Source organism: Pelodiscus sinensis, chromosome 2 (genome assembly GCF_052426305.1).
Source record: "Pelodiscus sinensis isolate ZL-2025 chromosome 2, ASM5242630v1, whole genome shotgun sequence".
In the NCBI taxonomy this organism is placed as follows: domain Eukaryota; kingdom Metazoa; phylum Chordata; order Testudines; family Trionychidae; genus Pelodiscus; species Pelodiscus sinensis.
The window spans coordinates 59,671,998-59,699,982 of record NC_143053.1 but is presented as its reverse complement, the minus strand read 5'-3'; the positions used below and the strand labels follow the sequence as shown (position 1 = coordinate 59,699,982).

Genomic DNA, 27,985 nt, shown 5'->3' with positions numbered 1-27,985 from the left:
AGCCTTCAACTTCCTGAAGGGAGGTTCCAAAGAGGATGGAGAGAGACTGTTCTCAGTAGTGACAGATGGCAGAACAAGGAGCAATTGTCTCAAGTTGTGGTGGGAGAGGTCCAGGTTGGATATTAGGAAAAACTATTTCACTAGGAGGGTAGTGAAGCACTGGAATGGGTTACCTAGGGAAGTAGTGGAGTCTCCATCCCTATAGGTGTTTAAGTCTCAGCTTGACAAAGCCCTGGCTGGGTTGATTTAGTTGGGATTGGTCCTGCCTAGAGCAGGGGGCTGGACTTGATGACCTTCTGAGGTCTCTTCCAGTTCTATGATTCTATGATAAAAATGCAGCATAAAGGCACTCAAACAAGCTTAAATCAGCCCTGCAGCAGCACCATAGTTTAAGCATACAATTAAGATTAATGTATTTTAGAGTTTAAATTTATTTCATCTTCTTCCACCTCATGCAACAAGTACATGTGACAAGGAAGAGAGGGAGAGTGTGAAAAGGATAATGCTAATATCATCCTGTGGTTACACAAATCTATGTACAACGAGATGGCTTAACAGCAAATTAGTTATTACTCAGCTATGTTTTACATTTTCAATTACTGTTTGGAATTCTTAACAAGTATAAAAAAATCCCAAAAAGCAACACATTAAAATTAAAGGGGTACACATATTCAACCCTTTTTCAAAAACCGTTTGCTAGTGGTGCTCCAGCATTTTAAATGCAAATTATGCGCTCGGCAAAAAAAAATGGAGGTTTGTGCATTTGCAAGAAGACACTGCTTTTCCTTTTTTTTTTTTTTTTAAATCAAATCAGCATATTTTTAGTCAAATGCTTTGATATACAGTGCATTAAATACATACAGGGAAATCCTCTCAAGCATGATAATTTATTAAGACTTTAAACTTTTTAATACAAAAAGAAAAAGTTCACAGAAGCCTAATATTTCAACTGCACATCTTTTTCTGGATGTTTATTTTGATTTTAGCACATACATTTTGTCATAATTGTCTTATTCATAAGGAGGTCAATGATATTTTATTAGACACACAGAGTTACATCAGGACTTCCAAACACTGAATTATTGTTCTTTCATAACTGTTGAAACTGTATGTAAAGAATAAATTCATTTTAATTTCTAAACTCTAGTCCTATCTGGATGACATTAAGATATATTGTATTAATAATTCTATCGCTCCCTTCACTTTCTTTCACTCTATTCTATGAAACACAGTAGTGTATAAGCAAATAAATTTCACTGTGTGGTTGCAAGATATTTTTACAATACATGAATGACAATAGACCCCACTGGATCAATCTGCAAAAATAAGTTATTAATGTTTCAAATAGAATTCTGCTTAAAAATAATCTAGAAGGATTCATGTTTTTAAAATTGAAGAGTTGGAAAGTATGTTCTAAATAAAAATGGAATTCCTCAAATTAGCTTTATTGTCTTTGTAAGATAGATGATTTAGCACAATTGTTCTGGTAAAACAGCACAAAATAATGAAATGATAGAGGTAAGTGTTTACAAAAAATAACTTGCTCATTTAAAATTTTTTTATTGCAGACTGATAAACGAATACTAAAAGAGCAGCATCGTCACATTTACTTTTCTTTTGATACAAATATCCAAAAGGATTGTGTTTTACCATAGAGAACAAAATTTTCAATAGATTTCAAAACATTCTGTTCTTCAAAACTGGGCAAAAAGGTGGGAAAAATGATTTAATGTACTACAAATTAAACTGAATCATTTCCCATTCTTACTTTAAAACCAAAACTGAACATATCCAAAAAAAATAACCATGACTTTTTCTGTCTTGTAGATGTATATCAGCTGGCGATGGACTTCAAGCAATATTAATCTGATTAAACAGTTTATCCTTAATAACCTGAGACATCAATCCATGTATAGCTTCTATGGTGGTCTTGCAACTGAAAAACAAGCATAAATTCAAAACTGGCTAAAAACCCAACTGTCATTGTATTGTAAGTTATTCAACTGTCTTAGGAGTTCGGGGTGCCCATAACCCCATGAATCTTCACAACTGTCCAGATATGAAAAGTCACATAGCAATTTAGTTATTGCTGCCAGAAGCTATTTGTTATCTAAAAAGTGAACTAACAAGCTCTTTACACATCAAGAACCAATTTCAGATTATACACTTTTAGTCTAACAGGTTAGAACATTAACTTAAAATACCGGAAACCCAATTCCACCCATTGTTTTAGATTTTAATTAACTATTGTAAAGGAAATATAAAACCCTGAGCTCGTGTCTTAGAAACTTAGTTCCAAAACTTTGCTTTTTTTATTAGCAAGTGTATTGTGAAATTAAGTATGTTCTGCTAATGATCTTAGATTAACAAAAGAACACCATACTCATTCACCTCTAAAAGATTCGATCAATTCAAATCTCTGACATTAGAAAAGAAAGAAATCACAGTGCTTCAAACAGAACCTACCACTGAGATGGAACAATTAATTGAAAAAGTGTTCTTTTTTGTAACCCACAAGAAATTGTTCACTCAATATTCTAATAGCTGTAACAATCATAGGCATCTAGCACCTCTCCTCATATTGTTCCTTTAGCCTGCACCTCATTTTTAAGTCCTTTATCAGGCCATTTATCTGGCTACTAAAGACTTTCCCTTTGGAGTACCTGCAATGGACACAGTGGCAACTAGGGAAGGAGGGGAGGCACTAGCCACAGCCCCCCCCCTTCCATCCCCGGCAGTGGTGGGGAGGGCATGGGTTGGTCAGCTTCAGCTGCGCTGCTTTGGGGGAGAGGCAGGACTGCAAAGCGGCAACATGCGAGCTGGAGCTGCCTGGCCTAGGCCTTTCCTATTGCCACTGCTGGAAGGTGCAAGGATGGGGTTGTGACATGGCCTCCTGCTGCTGGTGTGGCCCCATTGCTCCCCCTGAGAGTCTGTGCTCCTCCCTTATCCTCCCACACTTGCTGGAAGCAGCTTGAAGGGTGCAGGCTGAGCAGTTCAAGCTGCTTCTGGGGAATGCTGGGTATTTCTGCCCCTCCCCCAGAGCAGCATGGCTGAGGAGTGGTGCTGAATGGGCTGGTGCCGCTTGGCTTATGCTTTTCCCACCACTAGTGAGTGGGGGAAAGGGGAAGGGGAGATGTGGTACAGACTCCGCTGTCAGTGCTGGCCCTCTGGTAACTAGCCCTGCTGCTAGCTGCTGGCCAGTCTCTACTGCTTTTGGGGGGGAGGGGCAGGTGCACCTGAAAGGGTGCATGAGGACTTGCAAGAACTCCCACATCACCCATGATTGGACAGCCACACCACACTTACAATATGATGGCGAAGGAAAAATTCTTTCCTATCCCCCTATTAGGGTTGCAAGGTGTCCAATTTTGAACTAGACAGTCCGGTATTTGAGGGTTCTGTTTGGGAAACAAATTGAGAAAATACCAGACGTAAAATGTCCAGTATTTTCTAATTAGGTAAGTTTTATTATTATTAGGAGTATCAGTATGTAAGTGCGTACTGCCTGGCTGGCAGACAGGCTCACGCTGTGTGAGTGTGTCTATCAGCCAGGTTGTACGCAACCATGTGAGGAGAGAGGGCGAGGGTGGGGAGCGTAACCAGGGTGCGATGGAATCCCCGGAGCCAGACTCGCTAGTGCTTTGCTGGGACCGTGCATGGGACGGGCAGTGACCCGGGATCTGTGCGCGCCCGGGTCAGTCCCGCTCTCTGTCAGCCGATTCTCTCCCCCTACACTTCCCCCCCGGCCAGCCCCACTCCCCCCGACCCTTCCTGGCCAGCCCTGCTTCCCGATGGCTGGTTGCCACCTGGTAATCCTACCCCTTATAAAGGAGTGACTAGCATAATGGCCACAGCAGGTCCTAACTAATGTAATATTCACCACCTTGAGGGGAAGGAGGATGAATGTTGCCCTGCTTGTTGCATGGAGGAAGGTCTTCTAATACCTGCCTCTTTTAGAACATAACAGTCATACTGGGTCATACCAAAGGTCCATCTAGCTGAGTATCCTGTCTTCCGACAGTGGCGAATGCCAGATGCCCCAGAGGGAGTGAACGGGGCTGGAACATATGACCTATGAGGAGAGGCTGAGGGAGTTCGGTCTATTTAGTCTGCAGAAGAGAAGAGTGAGGAGGGGGTATTTGATAGCAGCCTTCAACTTCCTTAAGGGAGGTTCCAAACAGGCTGGAGAAAAAAGCTGTTCACAGTAGTGATGGGTGGCAGAACAAGGGTCTCAAGTTGCAGTGGAGAGGTCCAGGTTGGATATTAGGAAAAACTATTTCACTAGGAGGGTGGTGAAGCACTGGAATGGGTTACTTAGGGAAGTAGTGGAGTCTCCATCCCTAGAGTAGTTTAAGTCTCAGCTTGACAAAGCCCTGGCTGGGTTGATTTAATTGGGATTGGTCCTGCCTTTGGCAGGGGGCTGGACTTAATGACCTCCTGAGGTCTCTTCCAGTTCTATGATTCTATGAACAGAACAGGGAATTGTCAAGCAATCCCACTCCCACCATCCATTCCCAGCATCTGACAGAGGCTAGGGACACCATTCCTACCCATCCTAGCTAACAGCCATTGATGGACCTAATCTCCATTATTTTACCTAGCTTTTTTTTGAACCCTGTTAAAGTCCTCTTTCTTCACAACTTCCTCTGGCAAGGCGTTCCATAGGTTGACCATGTGCTGTGTGAAGAAAAACTTTCTTTTGTTTTAAACCTGCTGCCTATTAATTTCATTTGGTGACCCTTAGTTCTTATATCACGGGAACAAGTAAATAAATTTTCCTTACTCACTTTTTCCACATCAGTCATGATTTTATAGACTTCTATCATATCCCCCCTCAGTCTCCTCTTTTCTAAGCTGAAAAAGTCCCATTCTTTTTAATCTCTCTTCATATGGGATCTATTCCAAACCCTTAATCATTTGTGTTGCCCTTTTCTGAACCTTTTCCAATGCCAATATATCTTTTTCGAGATGAGGCGATCACATCTGTACACTGTATTCAAGATGTGGGTGTACAATGGTTTTATATAGAGGCAATAAGAGGGTCTCTGTCTTATTCCCTATCCCTTTTTAAATGATTCCTAACATTGTTTGCTTTTTTGACTGCTGCTGCACACTGAGGGAATGTTTTCAGAGAACTATCTACAATGACTCCAAGATCTCTCTCGAGTAGTTATATCTAAGTTAGTCCCCATCATATTGTATGTATAGTTGGGATTATTTTTTCCAGTGTGCATTACTTTACATTTATCAACATTAATTTGCCATTTTGTTGCCCAATCACTTAGTTTAGTAAGATCTTTTTGAAGCTCTTCACAGTCTGCTTTGGTCTTAAGTATCTTGAGCAGTTTGGTATCATCTGCAAATTTTGCCACCTCACTGTTTACCCTTTTCTCCAGATCATTTATAAATATGTTGAATAGGATTCGTCCCAGTACGGACCGTTGGGGGACACTACTAGTTACGTTGCTCTATTCTGAAAACAGCATTCATTCCCTTTGTTTCCTGTCTTAACTAGTTATCAGTTCATGAGAGGACCTTTCCTCTTATCCCATAACAACTTACTTTACTTAAGAGCCTTTTGTGAGGGACCTTGTCAAAGACTTTCTGGAAATCTAAGTATACTATAAATACTGAATCCCCGTATCCACGTTTTTCGACTCCCTTAAAAAACTTTAATAGATTAGTAAGGCATGATTTCCCTTTACAGAAACCATGTTGATTTTTCTCCAATATATTATATTCCTTTAGGTGTCTGACAATTTTATTCTTCGTTATAGTTTCAACTAATTTGCCCAGGACTGATGTTAGATTTACTGGTCTCTAATTGACAGTATCACCTCTAGAGCCCTTTTTAAATATTGGTATCACATTTGCTATTTTCCAGTCATTAGGTACAGAAGCTGACTTGAAGAATAGGTTACAAACTACAGTTAATAGTTTTGCAATTTTACATTTGAGTTCTTTCAGAACTCTTGGGTGAATGCCATCTGGGCTCGGTGACTTGTTACTGTTAAGTTTATCAATTTGTTCCAAAACCTCCTCTAATGACACCCCAATCTGGGACAATTTCTCAGATTTGTCACCTAAAGAGAATGGCTCAGGTTTGGGGATCTCCTTAACATCCTCAGCCATGAAGACCAAAGCAAAGAATTCATTTAGTTTCTCTGCAATGACTATCATCTTTGAGTGCTCCTTTGGCTTCTCAATTGTCCAGAGGCCCCACTGGTTGTACAGCAGGTTTCCTGCTCCTGATGTACTTAAAATAATTTTGCTATTACTTTTTGATTTTTTTAGCTAGCTATTCTTACAACTTCTTTTTGGCTTTTCTTATATTTTTACACTTAATTTGACAGAGTTTATGTTCCTTTCCATTATCCTCGCTAGGATTTAACTTCCACTTTTTAAACTATGCCTTTTTAATCTCTCACCACTTTTTACTTGCTTGTTAAACCATGGTGGCACTTTTTTGGTTCTCTTACTGTGTTTAATTTGGGGTATACATTGAAGTTGGGCTTCTATTATGGTGTGTCTGAAAATTTTCCATGCAGCTTGCAGAGATTTTACTTTTGTCACTGTACCTTTTAATTTCTGTTTAACTTATCTCCTCATTTTTGTGTAGTTCCCCTTTCTGAAATTAAATGCCTCACTGTTGGGCTGCTGAAGTGTTTTTCCCGCCACAGGGATGTTAAATTTTATTACATTATGGTCACTATTTCCAAGCAGTCCAGTTATATTTACCCCTTGGACCAGATCTTGTGCTCCACTTAGGACTAAATCAAAAATTACCGTATTTTCCGGCGTATAGGGCGACTGGGCGTATAAGACGACCCCCTATCTTTTTAATTAAAAGATAGGGTTTCATCTTATACCCCAGCGCCCCTCCGCCTCCTTTGCTCCCGGTGTCCCTGGTCTGCTGGAGATGGTCCCCAGCAGACCAGAGGCACCGGGAGCAAAGCCGCCAGGAGCGCCTGGGCTCCCCCCCCCGCCGCCGGAGCCCCTCCGCGGCTTTGAAAGCCTCGGGGGAAGCCGGCGGCGGGGCATCCCATGCGCGCCTGGGATGCCCCGCCGCCGGCTTCCCCCGAGGCTTTCAAAGCCGCGGAGGGGCTCCGGCGGGCGGGCAGCCCATGCGCGCCTGGGATGCCCCCCCGCCGGCTTCCCCCGAGGCTTTCAAAGCCGCGGAGGGGCTCCGGCGGGGGTGGCAGCCCATGCGCACCTGGGATGCCCCGCCGCCGGCTTCCCCCGAGGCTTTCAAAGCCGCGGAGGGGCTCCGGCGGGCGGGCAGCCCATGCGCGCCTGGGATGCCCCGCCGCCGGCTTCCCCCGAGGCTTTCAAAGCCGCGGAGGGGCTCCGGCGGGGGGGGCAGCCCATGCGCGCCTGGGATGCCCCGCTGCCGGCTTCCCCCGAGGCTTTCAAAGCCGCGGAGGGGCTCCGGCGGCGGGGCATCCGGCGTACAAGACGACCCCCGATTTTTGGGGGATGTTTTTTAACTTCAGAGGTCGTCTTGTACGCCGGAATATACGGTACCTCTCCCCTTATGGCAGCAGTTTCCAACCTTTTCCAGATGGGGACCCATTTTGACAATTCAGGAAAACATGGTGACCCAGGATAATTAAAAAAATGTGTGAATAGCTCCTTAAGAGCCACCTGGGGAGACACCTGGCGACCCTTTTGAAATGTAATGGCGACCCATATTTGGGTCCCGACCCATAGGTTGGGAAACTCTGCCTTATAGGTTCCAGAATCAGCTGCTCCAAGGAGCAGTCATTTAAGGTATCAAAAACTTTTTACCTCTGCATCCTGTCTTGAGGTGACATGTACTTAGTCAATATTGGGATCGTTGAAATCCCCCACTATTATTGAGTTTTTTATTTTGATAGCCTCCCTAATCTCCCTTAGGATATATTATTAGCGCATGGAATTACTACCCACAGAGATTCTATGGTACATTTTGGTTCACTTAAGATTTTTACTTCATTTGATTCTACATTTTCTTTCACATATAGTGCCACTCCCCTACTACCATGACCTGTTCTGTCCTTCCAATCTATTTTGTACCCTGGTATGACTGTCCCATTGATTGTCCTTTTTCCACCAAATTTCTGTGATGCCTATTATATCAATATCCTCCTTTAACATAAGGCACTTTATATAAACTTCTAGCATTTGTGTATAAACACTTTAAAAATTTGTCACTATCATTTCCTGACGTTAGACTTTTTTCCATTTGATGGTTTCTTATCTGATCTTTCCCATAGTTTATCATCTTCCATCCTCTCCTTTTTACTAGAACACAGACATCTCTGTGAATAGACCTGCCCCAAGAGAGGTCTTTGTCTAATCCATGTGCTCCTCCACACTCCTCAGCTTTCCCCCACTTCTGCACTTACAGTCCCAGAGGATGAGTTCATGTCACCCACAATGACCTCCCCACCCATCCACACTTTTTGTTGCAACTGCTGATCTCCTTCCTCCCCATATCTGTAAAGAATTGCTCCCCCTCCGCCCCCTTCTCTGGCAAGCCATGACAACATCTCCCACACTTCAGGTGCAGTGCAGTCCAGTCATTTGTGGAAGGAAATGTTTTATGCAAAAGATACAAAAAGGCAAGCACTCAGTTTTCTACAAACCTAAAACACATGATTTAGACCAGGGTATGTGTGTACACATTGGTGAACCACCACTGTTTTATTCACACACGAGTTAGCCCCTGGCAGGCTGCTGCTACTATATTTATCTGCACCTCTGCAGGTACAGCTGTTTGCAACTTGTTGGTCATGGATCGTTGTTCCTGGCCAATGGGAGCTGCAGGAAGCAGAGTTACAGACTGTGACACTGCAATTGTCTCCACTTCCCGCAGCTCCCACTGGTCAGGAATGGCAATCCGCAACCAATGGGAGCTGCAATCACTTGTACCTGCGGAGATGCAGGTAAAGGTAGCGGTGGTGGCCCATCAGGGGCTAACCCTGGCAAACCAGATCCAGCCCGCAGGCTGGTATTTGCCTATTGGTGGTTTAGACAGAACTATAAAATGCTATTGAGAGATGACAAAAGTTCTTAATGTATATATTGATTATATGTGCATTTTTCTCCTCTTTGTTGTTGTTGGAACCCACTTGCAAGAAAAAGAAAAGCAATTTTCAACATATACTAGCCTTTTGCATTTGACAAATTTCCTATATTTTGAGTGGACTTTACCATGGAATACAGAATATGGTTAATACCTTTAGTGGAGCCAACGCTGTAATTTGAAATGTCATTTTTTTAAGGCGCATACAAAAAAAACCCCAACAACTGTGCTGAAATTTGTCAGAGATCCCTAGCATCTTGTCTGGATGCCTTACAGGAAGATGTAAAATCCTTACTATGCACAATAAACTGAAAGGGATTTCTTCATGGCTCCAGTTAATAAACAGTTTATTCACTAATACCAAAAAATCAACATTGCCTTGTGATTTAAAAAAGCTATTTCTATATTTCGTCAAATACAGCTATATATATATTTTTTTTACTTTGACTCCTTCACAATACTTAGGAACTGGAAAATAATTCTCTACAGATCATTGTTCAAGGTATGAAAACTTAGGGTTTAAAACAGAATAGCATTTCCAAAGAAAGAGAATTCAGACATGTATTATCTCACCTGTCCCTTGTTGCTTTAGCAAGTTTGTCTTCTGATTTTCTGTCATGTGTCTCTAAACCCAACATAAAACTCCCTCGGCCTAGCTGGGCTTCTGATTGCTCTAACTTTTCAGACAAATCAAAGACTTGGCCAGTTGTGTAGTCAGCATTCTGTTGGAACAAAATGCCATTAATTGTACTATAGATAGAACAAACTGTACATCATGTTGGTATTTATGCACAAAATCTACAAACAAGTAAGCAACCTGACAAAATATCTTTAAGTCTAAACAATGCTGGGCCTTAGCTTAGCAGACCAGCAGGAGCTCAACAGCTTGAATATACAAATGATGTGTATTTAAGGCCAATTCAGTCTTTGACCGCATGCTAGCAAGAGTTGAGGTCATGAAGTACCCAGATTATTTAGGTCTTTAGAGTGTTTGCTGCATTGCAGCCATCTCTGAGTGCTGCAGGAATAGCAGAGCCAGAATGTGTGTCATCCAGCCATCCTAGACCTGGACAGTCAGCATAGTAGTTGAACTTTGCAGAGGGAAATCTTTGGGGTTTGGAGGAATCTTAGAAAAAAAAGACCTGCAAACTGACAGATAATACTAAGAACTTTTGTTTCATTTCAGAGACATGGTAGCAGGGAAGGATCAATCAGTATTTCTATTATGAGCTCATTTAAATAGTTTCATTAACTGGCCATAAAAAAAATTACTCACAGAGTGATACACCACACAACAAAAAATTTAAAAAAATTATTTTAAACCCCCCCAAACATTCCAGGGTGGAATTCTGCACTGTGTAAAACTGAAAAAAATCAGAATAAACCATCCTCTGGACAAAGTGCAATTAAAAATTGACATTGACGAAGGAAAAATGTTCTGAAGAGCCAACATTACTAGATTTGAAAAACTGTGTCAATATTATTTATCATCATGAATAATTCCTCATTCCCGTTTCCCCTTCTTATGCCCCCCATAACTCAGTTGAAAATACTAAGTTAGAACATTATGATTTGACAGTTATTTTACAAGGTTTTTGTTATTGATTTTGTGTTATGCTCTCAAAGCCTGGCTCATCACTGTCAGACTCAGCTCTCCCTATGATGAACAGATAGCTTGGCTCAGAACCTTCGTTCTCCTAGTAACTGATGTTAGTGCTTGTTCTTCCACCTCCTGGATGTCAGATTATGCACGGTTTTAAATCTTGGAGCACAAGATTGTGGGATATGGAGTGTCTTGGAATTCACAGTAAGATGCACAACTGAATTTACAATCAATTAGGGATGTAAAATTATTTCATCGATTACTCCAAAGGTGGTATTACTAATTTTATTATAACAGCTTTTAAGTTATACTTAGTATCTTTTAAAAAATAAGGGACTGGTTTTTGTTACAATCATGTACTTCAAGTATAAATTTTTACTTGTCCGCTAGATAGCTACCATCCATTTCATTCACTATATTTCTGTTAAAAACCTACTTTTTTTTTACTTTGGATTAAAATCTCATATTTGTTTTATTTCTTCAATAAAATCTAACATGCAGTGATTATGTCAGTCACATGGATATAATGCACATATTTTTAATGTTTTTACTCTGCAGAGCAGCTCTGTGAAATATTGTGATGCTCCCTGGCAACTCTTCATGGATACTCATTATTATTGTGCAGTAAGGGGATACTAAAAAGTTTAACAAACTCAGCTTAAACAATGGGAACAAACTAGTCAGCTTCATTTCAACTTCACCTTTTTACTATGTCAAATAATAAAAACAGAAAAAATGTTTACAGAAAGGATTCCAAGAACATAAATAAAACTTCTCTATTATTTGATTTGTAAATTTGACAAACATTCTAAATCGGGAGTCAATTTTCTCAGCAGTGTCACATTAAACAATTTGCATAACAGATCCCTATCTCTAGTACCAACGTGTCAGAGGTACCTGCACTCTCAAAGGGTATGCTATTCTACTTACAGTAAGCAAACTAGAAGAACTGAGTGTGTTCACCCAATATTTGTTCCACAATAGTTCAAGCAATTTACGATCCAAAGAGGATTTGAAGTAGGAGACTTCTAAAGCATAGTACCTATTTGAAAAAAAAAGGAAATGTTTAAAAGTTAGCTCTCAGTCAAAAATGTAGGGCATTTTACAATCAAATACTCACATTCATAAGCACCTGTAAAAGGAATAAATGGAAAGTAAAGGTATTTCTCAAAAATGCAAAGACAAAGTACTAAGGTAACTAATCATATGACATTTTAGGGTCCAACTGTAAAACAAATTAAGATTTACATAATCTTCCAACCATGTTTCTCTGAAGAGGAATTTCCCTCGTGTTTGATGCATGCAGTTTCAACTAAAATGATCAGGGGTTTGGAACAGGTCCCATATGAAGAGAGGCTAAAGAGACTGGGACTTCTCAGCTTAGAAAAGAGGAGACTGAGGGGGGATATGATAGAGGTCTATAAAAGCATGAGTGGTGTGGAGAGGGTGCATAAAGAAAAGTTCTTCATTACTTCCCATAATAGAAGGACTAGAGGACACCAAATGAAATGAATGGATAGCAGGCTTCAAACTAATAAAAGAAAGTTCTTCTTCACAAAGCAAATAGTCAGCCTGTGGAACTCCTTGCTGGAGGCTGTGAAGGCTAGAACTATAACAGAGTTTAAAGAGAAGTGAGATAAAGTCATAGAATCATAGAATCATAGGACTGGAAGGGACCTCGAGAGGTCATTGAGTCCAGCCCCCCGCCCTCAAGGCAGGACCAAGCTCCGTCTACACCATCCCTGACAGATGTCTATCTAACCTGTTCTTAAATATCTCCAGAGAGGGAGATTCCACCACCTCCCTTGGCAATTTATTCCAATATTTGACCACCCTGACAGTTAGGAATTTTTTCCTAATGTCCAATCTAAACCTCCCCTGCTGCACTTTAAGCCCATTACTCCTTGTCCTGTCCTCAGAAACCAAGAGGAACAAATTTTCTCCTTCCTCCTTGTGACACCCTTTTAGATATTTGAAAACCGCTATCATGTCCCCCCTTAATCTTCTTTTTTCCAAACTAAACAAGCCCAGTTCATGAAGCCTGGCTTCATAGGTCATGTTCTCTAGACCTTTAATCATTCTTGTCGCTCTTCTCTGTACCCTTTCCAATTTCTCCACATCTTTCTTGAAATGTGGCGCCCAGAACTGGACACAGTACTCCAGCTGAGGCCTAACTAGTGTAGAGTAGAGCGGCAGAATGACTTCACGAGTTTTGCTTACAACACACCTGTTGATACAACCTAAAATCATATTTGCTTTTTTTGCAACAGCATCACACTATTGACTCATATTCAACTTGTGGTCCACTATGACCCCTAGATCCCTTTCCGCCATGCTCCTTCCTAGACAGTTGCTTCCCATCTTGTATGTATGGAACTGATTGTTCCTTCCTAAGTGGAGCACTTTGCATTTCTCTTTATTAAACCTCATCCTGTTTACCTCTGACCATTTCTCTAACTTGCTAAGGTCATTTTGAATTATGTCCCTATCCTCCAAAGAAGTCGCAACCCCACCCAGTTTGGTATCATCTGCAAACTTAATAAGCGTACTCTTTATCCCAATATCTATATCATTGATGAAGATATTGAACAGTACGGGTCCCAAAACAGACCCTTGAGGAACTCCACTTGCTATCCCTTTCCAGCAGGATTTAGAACCGTTAACAACAACTCTCTGACTACGGTTATCCAGCCAATTATGCACCCACCTTATCGTGGCCCTATCTAAGTTATATTTGCCTAGTTTATCAATAAGAATATCATGCGAGACCGTATCAAATGCCTTACTAAAGTCTAGGTATATGACATCCACCGCTTCTCCCTTATCCACAAGGCTCGTTATCTTATCAAAGAAAGCTATCAGATTAGTTTGGCATGACTTGTTCTTCATAAACCCATGCTGGCTATTCCCTATCACTTTATTACCTTCCAAGTGTTTGCATATGATTTCCTTAATTACCTGCTCCATTATCTTCCCTGGGACAGACGTTAAACTGACCGGTCTGTAGTTTCCTGGGTTGTTCTTATTCCCCTTTTTATAGATGGGTACAATATTTGCCCTTTTCCAGTCTTCTGGAATCTCCCCTGTCTGCCATGATTTTTCAAAGATCATAGCTAAAGGCTCAGATACCTCCTCTATCAGCTCATGGAGGTTGGGTCCATGGAGTGCTATTAGCCAGGGGGTAGAAATGGTGTCCCTGGCCTCTGTTTGTGGAAGGCTGGAGTTGGATGGCACGAGACAAATGACTTGGTCATTGTCTTCGGTCAATCCCCTCCAGGGCACCTAGTGTTGGCCGCTGTCGGCAGACAGGCTACTGGGCTAGATGGACCTTTGTTCTGACCCAGTACGGCCATTCTAAGCTCAGGGCTCAGGGTCGGGGGTCTCACTGGACCACCTTGATTTTCATGCACACCTGCTCCTGAGTGGCCAGGCTGGCAGCTATCCTGCCCTAGATGGCCACTTTCCTGTGTCTAGTGTGGAGGTTGTGGATGAGTTCCACGATGTCTGCACTAGACCAGGCGGGCGCCCGCCTCTTGCGGACCTGGGCAGGCTCCTGGGAGCCGCCAGCCTGGTCCCGGGAAGAGGCGGAGGGCTGGGTGGCAGCGGGTGGCCGGCTCGAGCCGTGCCAGGTGCAGGGTCTGCTGGCTGGGTGCTGGCAGGCTTGCACCTGGCACGGTCACCGTAGCCAGACTGTGCCCCTTTAAGGGCTCCAGGGCCGGGAGGGGGGCAGAAGAGTTTCCCTGGTGGTGCCCAGAGTGGCCCCCAGGGAAAGCTGGGGAGGGCTAGCCTCCCACTAGTTCGAATTAAGTGGCTCCACAGCCCTTAATTCGAACTACTTAATTCGAACTAGGCGTTAGTCCTCGTGGAATGAGGTTTACCTAGTTCGAATTAAGCGCTCCGCTAGTTCGAATTAAGTTCGAACTAGCGGTTTGCTAGTGTAGCACCTATCAAAGTTAATTCGAACTAACGTCTGTTAGTTCCAAATAACTTTGTAGTGTAGACATACCCTTGGTGAATAAGCTAGTAGAAAATAAAATAAAATGATGCCCAATTTAAAATATCAAAGATGTGCATACTATATATACACATTTGAAGAAAATTTTAAAATTTGAAATAACATGCCAAATCTAATTCCTTTTAAAATTAAATGGCAAAGCATGGATATTCACAAAAAAATAAATGAATACATTTGTCAAATTATAAACTAAATGCTTTTTCAGCATTAACTGAGGTGCTTATAATAAGGAATTGACAGGTCAATTAAGGGAAATGGTTTTTGGTATAACGCACAAATCCTATTTACCATGCTCTTCCTCAAAGACAACCTCTCAACTAAGTATTGTTATAGAACAGCAAATATAAGGCAGAAGTACACCACGAGGACTGAAGTACAGATTCAAGGCTGAGGAGTTGGAAGACAGTCACTGCCATGTGGGGTGGGGTTTTTTGGGGGGAGAGGGAGTAGTATTGGACATGTATATATGTTTTTAAAGCAGTAACTCTGCTTTTCTACCCAGTGCCCACAGGCATTGCCAGAACACAGAACCCAAACATATGAGCTGCATCTAGACTGGCAAGTTGCTTTTGCGGAAAAACTTGCCAGCTGTCTACACTGGCCGCTTGAATTTGCGCAAGAACACTGACGATCTAATGTAAGAGCGTCAGTGTTCTTGCGCAAATACTATGCTGCTCCCGCTTGGGAAAAAGCCCTCTTGCGCAAATGCTTTTGTGCAAGAGGGCCAGTGTAGACAGCTAAAAACTGTTTTGCACAAAAAAGCCTCGATGGCAAAAATGACGATTGGGGCTTTCTTGCAGAAAAGAGCATCTAGATTGGCACGGATGCTTTTCCGCAAAAAGTGCTTTTGCGCAAAAGCGTCTGTGCCCATCTAGACACTCTTTTCCGCAAATGCTTTTAACGGAAAAACTTTTCCGTTAAAAACATTTGCGGAAAATCATGCCAGTCTAGACGTAGCCAGAGGCTCATCATTAAGATAGGACAGAAAAACTTAGAGATACAATCACAAAAACCAGAATTGCTAGTGCTGGTACACATATTAGGGGGTGAAACCAACTATTTTAATCTTCCATGATAAAATTTATTCACAATGCAAGAGAACGAACATGTTAGCAACTCTGCTCACCCAACAGACTAAAGCAGTGTTTCTTAAAATGTGCCACGGAGAAGAACAGAATTAAAAATGGCCACCCTTTAAGGGGCAGGCGACTTTTGGTTTTTTTGGCTCAACAACAACAACAACAAAATCTTTGGTGTTCCTCATAAATAAAAATTGTTTGATGTTCCTCGGTCTTAAAAAACACTGGACTAAAGCATAATTATTGTCTGTAATTTCAACCCCTCTCTTTTTTCTTCGTGGCTATTCTCAACTGGGGAAGATTGGAAGTTCTCTTCCATAAATTGTTTTCATGTAGCTTCAGGAAAGACAATAGTTTAGACACCTGCTAACTGGTTATCTCAGCAAAAGAATACTTTGGCAATTATTAATAGAATTTTTCAATTTTATGAAAAGTGTAATCTCAGAACAGATTAAAAAAGTAATGGGTAAATTTAAAAAAATTAATGCTATAGAAAAGCATAAACAACCACACTTAATTTAGAATGTTCTTTTTATAACAAATAGAATGATTAGTGTTTGTCGGGGATTTCCACTTTGCTCCTTGGTATAATAATACAAATAATAGTTTCATCTGAGATTTTGAGAGAGCTTTGTCTTTAAGTGCACGGCAATCAAATTGTTAGCTTCTTAATATGACAGGAATGCCTGGAAAGATTACACAGACTGTCAATGTAATTCCCCACAACTCTCCAGAGTCTTAACTATCCATCCCTTTGAAATCCAGACCTTTATCAACATATGAATCACTTACCATACAACTCAGTTCTGAAACGGTAGGTCTACACCTGCATCCTCTTTTGCAAGAGGGATGCAAATGAAGACATTCGAAATTGCAAATGAAGCCGGAATTTAAATATCCCACGCTTCATTTGCAAAGAGGTGTCATGGCGCTATTTCGAAATAACAGACACTGTTAAAACGTGGTTATTTTGAGAGAAAACCCTTCTCTCGAAATAACCCTTATTCCTCATACAATGAGGTTTACCAGTTATTTCGAGAGAAGGGTTCTCTCTCAAAATAACCGCGTTTTAACAGTGTCTGTTATTTTGAAATAGCGCCATAACACCAGTCATATAATAATAATAATTCATGAGTTACTTACTGTTTACAGTGCACACCAAAGTCTTCTATTTTATTAAGTGGAATAGTCTGGTATTCTGAAGGACCTTCATCTGGAGGCTTAAAGCCCTAAAAAGTTAAACAGCAACCATCACAGTAAGTAAAAAAAGTAATATACATTTCTTCATGCAGAAGAAATAAATCATTTTAAGGCTGCTGCAAATGCTCTGAGTTCCCAATCAAGACAACAACTTCAATAGGGAAAATGGATGACTCAGCAGACTATTATGGATTTTAGAATCTTCTCAATCACTGGCTCATCTGGTCTGGGTTAAAAGTCATTACTATTTGATGGCTATGCAGAAATAAGTTCGTTCTCTCTGACCAGTTCTGAGTGGACAGCCACATCATAAATAGTCATATCTTCTCTTAGGGCAAGGATGAAAGCAGCATGCAGACCAGACTACGCTCTTCACCCCTAGAAGTGATTCCGCAAGAACGAGATTGACAAATACTAGCATAGTAGCAAGATCAACCATGCACTATTGCTAACCTTGTACCTTTCCCAGATCTTCAATCTCCAGTTCTCTCAAGATTAGGGATGTAAAATTCTGTCTAACCAGTTAATCGTTATATGTTATGTAACTGCTTAACTGGGATCCCATGGGCAGGGTTGCTCCCCCAGTTAACTGGTTACATCCCTAGTCAAGATAGCACCTTTCATAACCACTTAACTGGTAAAAGCTACCCATCTGAATCACTTCCATTATTCCTACATTATTCTAAAATGAATGTTTAACTGTGATTTGATTTTTAAGTTCAGGTTATATTTATTCTTCTTGTTTAATGCCCTCATAGTACTTATATGAGGATTTTTTTGTTCATACATGCATTTTTGTTGTCAAACTGATTTCCCTTTATTTAAAAACAAGAGTCTATATACAGTAAAACTCCATTGGTCCGGCATCCAATACTCCGGTACTCCTGATGGTCCGGCACCATTGGGAACCCGGAAGTGCTCCGGGCAGCCGGACAATTGGAGCTGCTCTGTGCCAAGCTTCCCCGACTCAGCTGCAGCTGACCAGCAGCTGAATCGGGGACGCCGGGGGCAGATCAGCTGGGGTGCTGCTGGGTTGGACCCGTAGCGCTGCCCCTCGGGGCTGTGGGACCAAACCGGCAGCATCCCAACTGCTCTGCCCCAGGCGTCCCCGATTCAGCTGCTGCTGAAATTGACCAGCAGTGGCTTAATCGGGGATGCCAGGGGTAGAGCCGGACAATCGGAGGGGGGAGGGGGCTATGAGGGGTCTGGGATGGCATTCCTCTCCCCCCACTCCAGTCCCCTCAAAGCCCCCTCCTCCGATAGTCTGGCATATCTGATAATCCGGCACCCCCTGGGTCCTAAAGATGCCGGATTATCGGAAGTTTACTGTAGATTGATTGTTCAGTATTGCATAAATGTAGCGAGGAATTTCACACATTTTTACAATTACAGTGTTATGCCAGATTGGAGTCTTCCATAAAAAAATAATACTTATTTTTTTTGCAATAGGATCCAGTAGCCCAGCCTCTCACATCCAGATTCCTTTTAACTTCAGATATACACTGCATGAGTGTAAAAGGTCCATTCAAAGAAATCACATTGCAAAAGTAGGCCCCAATTCAGAAAAGACATGCTTCAATTCATACACTATGAGTGATCCTACTGAAGCCAACAGAACTACTCACAGAGCATAAAGTTAAGAATGTGTGTAAGTCTTTGCAGGACAAGGGCCTTTCCTAAAATTCAATAAAGTGAAATTATACTTGAATACATACCAACTAAATAATTATTTTATTTCTCTCTCAATGTAAAAATAAAACTAGACTTGGAAGATTTAGATTTCAGCTTTAAATAATGGCAAGTTAAAATAAATGTCTTAAGATTGCTATATTATCATTTTCAGCTTACAATTTCAATATGTGGGAGTTTTTCTGTTTTATCCCATGAATCTGATAACATTTCTTTGAAAGGCTGTCAAAAATCTAAGTATGAGATTTTTGACTCGCCTCTGAAAGCAATTGCAACACAGATTAACAGGTTTACAAAAATGTGCGGCCAAAAGCTGATTTCTCAACTAAAATTCACTATTTCTCCTTTTCCCTCTGCCCCATAGCAATACAAAGTCTTATAGACCTATGCCAAGAAATTTTAGAAGCAGAACAACTATATTTAACTGCTGCAATTATGTTGCAAGTCCAATACATAAAAATACATTTAGCACAACAGGGAATAAAACTGTGGAAGGAAAAATTAATTCAACTTTTCTAAACAGAACTATCACAAAGACAACCATTTAAGCATTATAATAGCCCAGGTTTATTATTTACATCTGCTAGTAATTGAATGGAATCCTGAAATGTATATCAGATTATTTACCAATGTTATTTTTCTTCTAAGAGGAGTGAATAATTGTAGTACTTCTTAGTTTAGAAAAAAATTACATCTTTTCTGAAAAAAACCAAATAATATAAAAAAGGAAAACCAGGTCAAATTATATGCTTTTGGTGCTTACCAGTGACTCTTAAGAATGAGATCCATACATTTAGTTATAAATAGTTTAATAATCTTGATAATAACCATTTAACTGTATTAATCTTAACTTTTACCTTGGGATATGTTCTAAAAGCTCCAAGATTTACTTTTCCTGCAGATATTGTTCTTGTTGGATCAATCTGTAAAAATATAGATGATTTTTGATATAGGTACGTGACATTCTTATTGATCTATTTTAATTTTATAGTTATTATACTGAATCACTAACATGAAAAGTTGCATTATGTTCTGTAATAAGGAATAATACTTTTGTAATTAATAAGTTTATATGGAGCACTCATGAAAAGAAAGTAGAAGAGTAACAGCTGGCTATTAATCCCACTTCTCTAGGGGCATGTCTACACAGCAGTGTTATTTCAGAATAACTGACAACCGAAATAACATAGTGCATGTCTATGCTACAAGCCTTTATTTCAAAATAATGTTGAGCTGGAGGATTTCTTACTCTGACTCATGGTGACCCTCATTTCACGAGTAAGGGAAGTCGAACGAAGAGTATTCTTCCTTCAACTTCCTGCTGTGTAGACAATGCCAAAAGATGAATTAAGCTATTTCGATTTAAGCTACGCAATTGACATAGCTGAAGTTGTGTAGCTTAATTCGATTTTAGCCCTGTTGTGTAGATGTGTCCTAGGTTAACACAATGGTTAGTATCAGTCTTGGGAAACCCTGTACTATAAAAAGTGCAGTACAAGTTTGACAATCAGTGATACTGTTTTTAATTTTAATCCTCCAGAAATTAGGGATGGAAAAGACCTATTAGACCATCCAATCTATTTTGGGTATAGGAAGGAGGACAATGCAGGATTATTCTCTATAATACATGTACTAGTGCATTGTCCTGTTTCACTGTAAAAGTAAAACAGAAGAGGCCTCCAACATTTCCTTAGGAGACTACGTACAACATAATAAATCCTAGCATTAGGGATGTTAAATATTGGTAAATTGAATAGTCAATTAACCTCATGAATTCTTATTGGTTACTTGACTGTTCTATAGTCTGTGGGGGGCAGCCATTGTGCTCCAGTCTCACTCCTGAAGAGCCTTCTTCACTCCGTGCTGCTACCTCTGTATCAGAGACAGTAGTGCGCGATGCTGGGGACGGCTTGTCTGCTAGGGGAGCCAGTTTAAAAAACAGCTCCCCATATGGACCAGCTGCTTGTTGCCCCATGCTGTTACTTCTGATACAGAGGCAGCAGTGCAGAGTAGAGCTCCCAGACCTGGCGCTAGCCAGAACTGAGCCAGGCTGCCTGCCTGCCTGGCTCCTAATACACATTAAATGCAGAGCTGTAGTGGGGGTTGGTCCTGGACCGGATGCAAGCCAGAACTGAGCCGAGCCTCTGGCCATCCTGCTAAAACAGTGGTCTCCAATCTTTTTACACCCAAGATCACTTTTTAAATGACAGACCAAGCCAAGATCTACCGCCGCCCCTTCCTTGAAGCCCCGCCCTCTCTATTCTCCTCCTCTCCATCACTTGCTATCCCCAATCCTTATACTGCTGATTTTTTTTTTATTCTTCTGTAGGAAGAGGTTTTTCCAACATTTGGCCTATCTACACTGGACCAAATGTCAGAAAAAAAAAACCCTTCTTTTAGAAGCCACCTTATTCCTTGTGGAAAGAGGAATATAGGGGTGACCAAAAGAGCCTGTTTGCTCGTCCACTAAAAAAGCGGAAGAACAAATGCAATCCTGGATGCAGAAGAAAAACTCCTGCAGTCTAGCTGGACCCTTGCTGTGTTGAGACAGGATGTGTAGGCTCTGGGGTGGGAATGAGGGATTTGGGTGTGGGAAGGGGTGAGAGGTGCAAGCTCTGAGAGGAAATCTGGATGAAGGAGGAGGTGGAGAAGGGGACACTGGCTCGGGGAGGGGGCTCCAGGCTGGGCAGTGTTGGGATACTAAGCAAGCCACAGGCTTGTGGATGTGAAGATGCAGGAATTTGGGTTGGGGTATGTGAGGGGCTGAAGGCATGAGGTTCCAGTGTTTGATAGGCTCAGATCTAGGGCCTGGGGAAGGGGGAGTGCAGGAGTGGTTGTGGCCAGATGGGGGCTTGTTGGCCAGGCTTCATTTTTAAATAGAATACTATGTTAAACACAAAAAGTTTCTGCATTGTCTTTATTTATGAGAATGGCAGGGAACCTGCCTTGAGTCAGGGGTCACTGACCCATAGAAAAGTCATTTGGGAGCAGGGGACACAGTACTGGGGAGGAGTGCTAGTGGGTTCTGGGGCAGGGAACAGGGTACCAGTGGGGGCAGGGGAGAAGGGGCGGGGTGCCAGGACAGGTTTCTGCAGCAGGGGACAGGTTTCTGCAGAGGGGAGCAGGGGGACAGGTTTCTGTAGTAGGAGACAGGGTGCCAGAAGGAACTGGTTTCTGCAGGGGGGGCAGGGTGCCGGGGGACAAGTTTCTGCGGGGGGGGGGGGGAAGACAGGTTTCTGCAGTGGGGTCGGGGGGGCAAGGGAGAGGGAACAGGGGGCCAGGAGGGCGGGGGACAAGTTTGGGGCAGAGGAGAGGGAACAAGGTTGGGGGCAGGAAGTTCCCTACACCAGCCACAGAGGGAAGCCTCTGACCCGTGCTCCCTCCGGACTGACTGCAGGGCAGCCGGGCTGGAGCGAAGAAAAGCAGCTGACCGGCCAGCTGGCCATGGTGCTCAGCCAGGGTGCCACCAAGCTCCACGGGGGCAGGCGCAGAGGGGAAGCCGCCCAATCAGCTGGAGCACGGTTCAGCCTCCTCTGGGCTGAACGCCACAGCCAGCAGGCCAGATAGCTTCTCTGCGCTAGCCCACGTGGAGTGTGGTGCACCCTAGCTGAGCACCATGGCCAGCTGGCCGGGCAGCTGCTTCTCTTCCCTCCAGCCTGGCTGCCCTGCGCTCAGTCAGCTGGCTGGGGTGTTTCAGCCCTCCCGACCTCCCAGCTCCCACCATTCCTCGCAGCTACTCACCTGTGTTGTTGCTCAGTGAGTAGCTGCTCCTCAAATGAGGAAATCTAATATAAATGTACTGCGCAGGTGCGCAGTGCAGAGAGGGCTCAAGAGCTGCTCTTAGAGCCCCTGAGATCTACCGGTAGCTCACGATCTACTGGTTGGTGACCGCGGTGCTAAAACATCTGCTGGCAAGGTGGGGGGGGGGGGGGAGAAACGCGTGTAGGCTATACCATTATCCTATAAACTTACACTTATTGGTTAATTGCCTAGAGGGCCCAGTAAATTCATTGAGAATATATATATTAACATAAGATAGTTTTTCACAACTCTGATGCCATGTCAGCGACTTCATTGATAATGCATGTTATATGAGGAATATCAGTTTTGTGGGCAATTTCACCCTCACACAATATTCTGAAATATCACAGAACTAGAATTTGTGGGTCTGAGGCAGAAGGCTCAGTATGAGCTATTAAAGTGTATGATGAAGTAATAAGCATAGTTTGTGAATTTAAGACTAGAGCAAGGATTTTAAACAGAGTATTTGACCTGGAATGAAGCAGTGAATGAAAGCTCTCCAGCTCCAGAGAACAAATTTGTTTGTATATCATTTTCTTCATCTTCTCTATAACCCAGAAAGCTTGACAAGGAAGAGATACCGATCTGAAATCTAGTTTTTACCCCCACATTAACTATATAATATATATAGCCCCTTTTGCCCCCTTCGCCAGATAAGTCTTCTAGTTATGCAGTAACTTAACTTCATGTGTGGAGCTGAAATATTTACTTGGACTTTCTCTCCTCCCCCCCTCCCCTTCCCGGGGCAGGCCAGCAGGAGCTTTCTCCCTTCCCGCCTCCTGAGGCAGGGGAACCCTGCATAATCCATCTGGTGGCAGGCAAGATGACGAGCCCCAGTCCTAGTGGACACTCTTTTGGTGATAAGGGTGCTCACAGTGATCACTTTACAGTGTAGTTCTCTCCTGTACTCACTGCTTCCAGTGTCACTGAGTATCACACCCCTCTCTTCTTTCTGCCTGCTTCCTTTCTATATTCTGGAAAACTGTCCCATTCCCAGCACATCCCATTATCCTCAAACAACCAAACCCTGACCTTGCTTTAAGTTAGGAGAAGAGTAAGCCGCATACCATATTTGATGGTCCTACCTCTAATTGTTTGGGAGGAATTCTTGAACAGACAGACGCACATTTCTAAAATACATAAATAGATTTTCTCATTCTGCGGAGTGCTTAACTAACAAACTTTTAATACTTACGACCACCGCAACAAACGGTTCCTGAAATTGCTGATTAAGCATTTGAGTACTAACATCAATTCCTGAAAGCCAGCAGCCGTAGCCAGGGTGGCTGTGGTACCAACCAATTGCATTTTCTAGACGACCAACCTATTGAAGTTAAGGGGAGAAAAATACATATTGTTAAAAGTCTCTTGTCTCTGGATAAGATGAAAGTGCGAGTTACCCTCTTTTGGCTTTTAATATACTGCAGATACAATATGAGGAACAAAAAATGCAAGTATCTACATGCACTACTTTGCCTGGATTCAAACCCATACATCTATTAAATAACCTAAGCTTTCTCTAGTTAAAATGTGTTTAGAAGTCATATGGCACAAAGTTATAACCTCACTAAAACTAACAACTAAGTTTATTGCAGGCAACAATTAGTTTTTTCAACATGCAATATCAGTGGTGCATGTTTTTGGATTTATAGAATCCAACCAGTTTTGCCAAATTTAGATCTTGTAACAATAAACTCAAAATACTGAAAAACAATAATACAAGTCAGAATACCCAAAGTGTCTGATGTGCACCTATGGATGTTTAGGCACCAATTTTAAACAAACAGAATCAGGCTTAAAACCAAAGAATCTTTTTACAGTAAAACTCCAATTGTCCGGCATTCAGTGGTCCGGCACCAACTGGAACCTGGAAGTGCAAGTGCTCCGGCCAGCCGGACAATTGAAGCTACTGGCATGGAATGGGACGGCGAGGGGCCAACCCTCCACCATTTTGCAGGAAGGAGAGTTTCTGGGAGGGGAATGGGCTCCCCACCCCCCAGACTGCAGTAGTTATCGCCGAGCAGGGGAGCGAGGGGCGGCGCTGCGGGACCAACCTAGCAGCACCCCAGATGCTCTGTTCCACTGCTTGCCAGTTTCAGCCGCTTCCCCAAGTCTGCTGCTGCTGAAACTGACGAGCGGCAGAGCAAAGCAGCTGGGGTGCTGCCAGGTTGGTCCCACAGCGCCGCCCCTCACTTCGCTGCTCGGCAGCACTCCAGCTGCTCTGCTCTGCCACTTGTCTGCTGCTCATTAATTTCATAAGGAGCAGTGGCGGACTTGGGGAAGCGGCGGGGCGGAGCAGAGCAGCTGGGGTGCTGCCAGGCACTGTGCAGGGGGTAAGGGGCGGTACTGTGGGACCAACCCAGCAGCACCCCAGCTGCTCTATTCCGCCGCTTTCTCAAGTCCGCCACTGCCGCTGCTGAAACTGATGAGCGGTGGACAAGCGGCAGAGCAGAGCAGCAGGGGTGCTGTGGGTTGGTCCCGCAGCACCGACCCTCACCCCTCTGCTCAGCGATAACTACTGCAGTCTGGAGGGTGGGGAGCCCGCTCCCCTCCCAGAAACTCTCGGCAGCGGTGTGGGGCTTCCCCCACCTTCCTGCAAAATGGCAGAGGGCTCGCCCCTCGCCGTGCTATTCCCTGCCCACCCCCCAGACACAGTGCGGGTCCTGGCAGACCCGTCACAGCCCCCCGCCGGAGTACCTCCCGATACTCCCGCATATCCAATAATCTGGCACCACCTAGGTCTCAAAGGTGCTGGATTATTGGAAGTCTACTGTACTTGCTTTACAGTTTAAATGCTTAATAGGTACAGCTAGAACAGATCACTATACATCATTAAATTATTTCAACAAAGAATAATATTTGTGGTCTTATTAACCCTACAGAAACAACGAGGAGTCCTGTGGCACCTTATAGACTAACTGAAGTGTAGGAGCATAAGCGTTCGTGGACAAAGACCCACTTCGGCTACTTGATTAGTTGATTAATTGAAATTTAACATCTCTACTGTGTACAGTATTAAATTTATTAAAACTCATACTGTGTATATTAGAGACACACATTGCCTTTTGCCTGCTGGAAAAACATATCCTGGAACCTAACCTGCATTTTCATTAATTCTTATGGGAAAATTAGCTTTGCTTAACGTAGAGTTATATTCCTGAAAAATATTAAGTGAGGAGTTACTGTACATTATAATCTATTCCAACTCATAATTTATATTGAAATCTATAAGTAATCCAGCTGTAAATACAGCAGCAATTCTTATTCCCTAACCCTGCAACCTGAGTTTCACCATTAAATTTAGGAGAACTTTGCACAAATGAAACAAGTGTCTCTAATTGTATTAGATATAGTTAATGAAATACAAAAATTCAACTATCGATAGAGGAACTATTTGAACCTGGAAACATGTATGGGATGTACTGCTCATTCTGCACTACATCACTATCAAGATTGCAGTGTGAGGTTAATATAAAATAAGTATATGATGTAGTAGGTAAATATAATAGAAAGTTCCAGCTTGGAACTTTTTATTATATTTACCTACTACATGTTCGCAAGTTTCATCAGAGATTAAAGCACCAATTCTGTCTGCACTAAACCCATTGGAGGATTAGGGCCTACATGTGAATGGAAGTCTATATGGAAAGGCAGGGGGTAGAGGAAAGAACTATTTCAGTTATGTTTCATGCAAACATTCTGTATAATGTTCATATCTTCTAAAGTACAATTACTGGTAGTTGCCAATGCTGTCTATATACTCCGTGATTTATATTTTTTCTTCTCAAAGGAGATTTAGGGTTTCTTTTGATGGAAAATAAGGGGGGGGGGAGGAAGAAGAGAGAGTGAATGTGTGTGTAAATGAAGCCAACTATACATATTATGTATAACTGCTATAGCTGTGAAATACAAAGATTTCATGCTTGACACTGAGTTGTTATTACAGCACCAATAGCGTATCTTCTGGCACAACGGATCTCTTTATTTACCTGTTTTGCATTTTCAATATATGCAGCCATATATTCATATGCAGCGGCCTGAGCATTGACTCGGGTTTCAGTGCCTTCTACAGGTAAAGCAAAGCTGTCCATGATAATCATAGTTTCCCCATCCACTTTCCCAAGCATCAGCCCCATTACTTCCAGATTGCCTCCAGACCGGGCGTGCATGACCATCTTCAGCAGGGCCAGAGCCGAAATCTTGCAGTATCTGAAGTAGTGGTTGCTACAGAAAAGAGCAGAGAGATATTAATGAGAGGACAGGTACATGACCAGGCAGGCAAACACACACAGAGGAAACGTGCACAGTACAGCAAGGGGGGGGGGGGGAAGGGAAAGAAGGGAGAAGTAGCTGGGTGGCGTTTATCAACACCTACCCAGGGCCCCTCTTAACCGCCACCCGCCGGAAATGCTGCTGACTTCAGGACCTAAACCACACGGGTGGCCTCGCCGCCTCCCTGCCCCCATTGCCCGGAACGCTCCCCCGCGCCCGGCTCTCACTCCTTGGTCCAGGGCTTGGCCGCCAGGATCTCCTGCTGCTGCTTGCGGTCGTACTTGTAAATCTCGTCGATGCTTTGCGCCTCCTGCATGTTGTTGGCCAGTTCCCAGCTCTTCTGCGCCATCCCGCTCCCGGACGTGCCGGCCGCCGCCATCCCCCAGCCGCCCGGCCCGACCCGGCCGCCGCGCAAACCAAGTGTCGGGCGCGAGAAGGGGGGAGCCAAGGCTTGGAATGTCCCGATAGAAACTGGGGGAGGGTTGGGAATGGTACAGTCCGCAAAGCCTGAAACCTCCTGGGCAGCGCGCCCCCTAGAGGCCAGTCTTAGAAGTACCGCCCTACTCAGAACCATGCCCGGCTGACAGCGGGGCCATGGATAAGCAACGCACATGCGTAACACAGACCACGCTCAGCTAGCTGCGCAGGTGATCTCAGTAGTTGCGCACGCAACAACTTAGGGATGTCGCAGTGTGGAAATGAACAGATGGTCAAGCATTGCTAGTTCTCACAATGTAATCCTGGGTCTCCTGATGTTTGGTTTCTTAGGTAAATCTTCAGCTCCTGAAATGGGAGGACACGAGAAGCTCAACTTCATTTTTAAAAAGTCTGTCCTAGCCATCTTGGTTAGGATTGCTGATTTTCTGCAAAACGGAATAGCCTTACTCTACCCCCTACTCCTTTTCCAAGGCCCTGCCCTTGCTCTCTGCATCCCTCCTTTCTCTGTTGCTTGCTTTCTTCACCCTCATTCACTCTTTTTCACAAGGCTGGCCCAGTGATTGAAGTGTAGGAGGGGATGTGGGCTCTAGGGTGGGACCAGGGATGAAGTGTTTGGGGTGCAAGAGGGAACTCTAGTGTGTGGGGTGGAGCCAAGGGATTAGGCATATGGAAGGGAGTTCTGGGCTGAAGCAGTGGGCTGGGGTGTAGGATGTGGCACAGATTTTGGACTGGGGGTGTGGGTTCTGGGGAGGGGCAGAAATGAGGGGTTCAAAATGTAGGATGGAACTGGAGACTGGGAGTTGGGAGCTGGTGTGCAGTGG

General features: G+C 43.1%; 1 protein-coding gene across 2 annotated transcripts; it reads right to left on the bottom strand.

Annotated features, from left to right (window-relative positions):
- Positions 1-868: 868 nt before the first annotated feature.
- On the bottom strand, positions 869-27,182 carry COPS5 (COP9 signalosome subunit 5). 2 transcript variants are annotated; one of them, XM_089776238.1, is made up of 8 exons: positions 27,008-27,182; positions 26,444-26,678; positions 23,650-23,778; positions 19,511-19,576; positions 16,908-16,993; positions 11,601-11,712; positions 9,641-9,789; positions 869-1,936 (listed from the first exon to the last, which is right to left on the bottom strand). In XM_089776238.1, the coding sequence occupies exons 1-8, from the start codon at positions 27,103-27,105 to the stop codon at positions 1,852-1,854; spliced, it is 960 nt and encodes a 319-aa protein (XP_089632364.1). In that variant the 5' UTR covers positions 27,106-27,182; the 3' UTR covers positions 869-1,851. The 2 variants fall into 2 exon arrangements, with proteins under 2 accessions (XP_089632364.1, XP_006131545.1); XM_006131483.4 differs by having other exon boundaries at positions 26,954-27,174.
- Between the last annotated feature and the right edge of the window lie 803 nt (positions 27,183-27,985).

Bases quoted from the DNA above. Each gene is read 5' to 3' on its own strand.
- COPS5 (XM_006131483.4), bottom strand. From the start codon at position 27,105: ATGGCGGCGGCCGGCACGTCCGGGAGCGGGATGGCGCAGAAGAGCTGG. The intron at 19,577-23,649 runs GTAAGTATTAAA...ATATTTTTACAG, and splicing joins AACCGTTTGTTGCGGTGGTC to ATTGATCCAACAAGAACAAT. The intron at 11,713-16,907 runs GTAAGTAACTCA...TTTTTCAAATAG, and splicing joins TTTGGTGTGCACTGTAAACA to GTACTATGCTTTAGAAGTCT.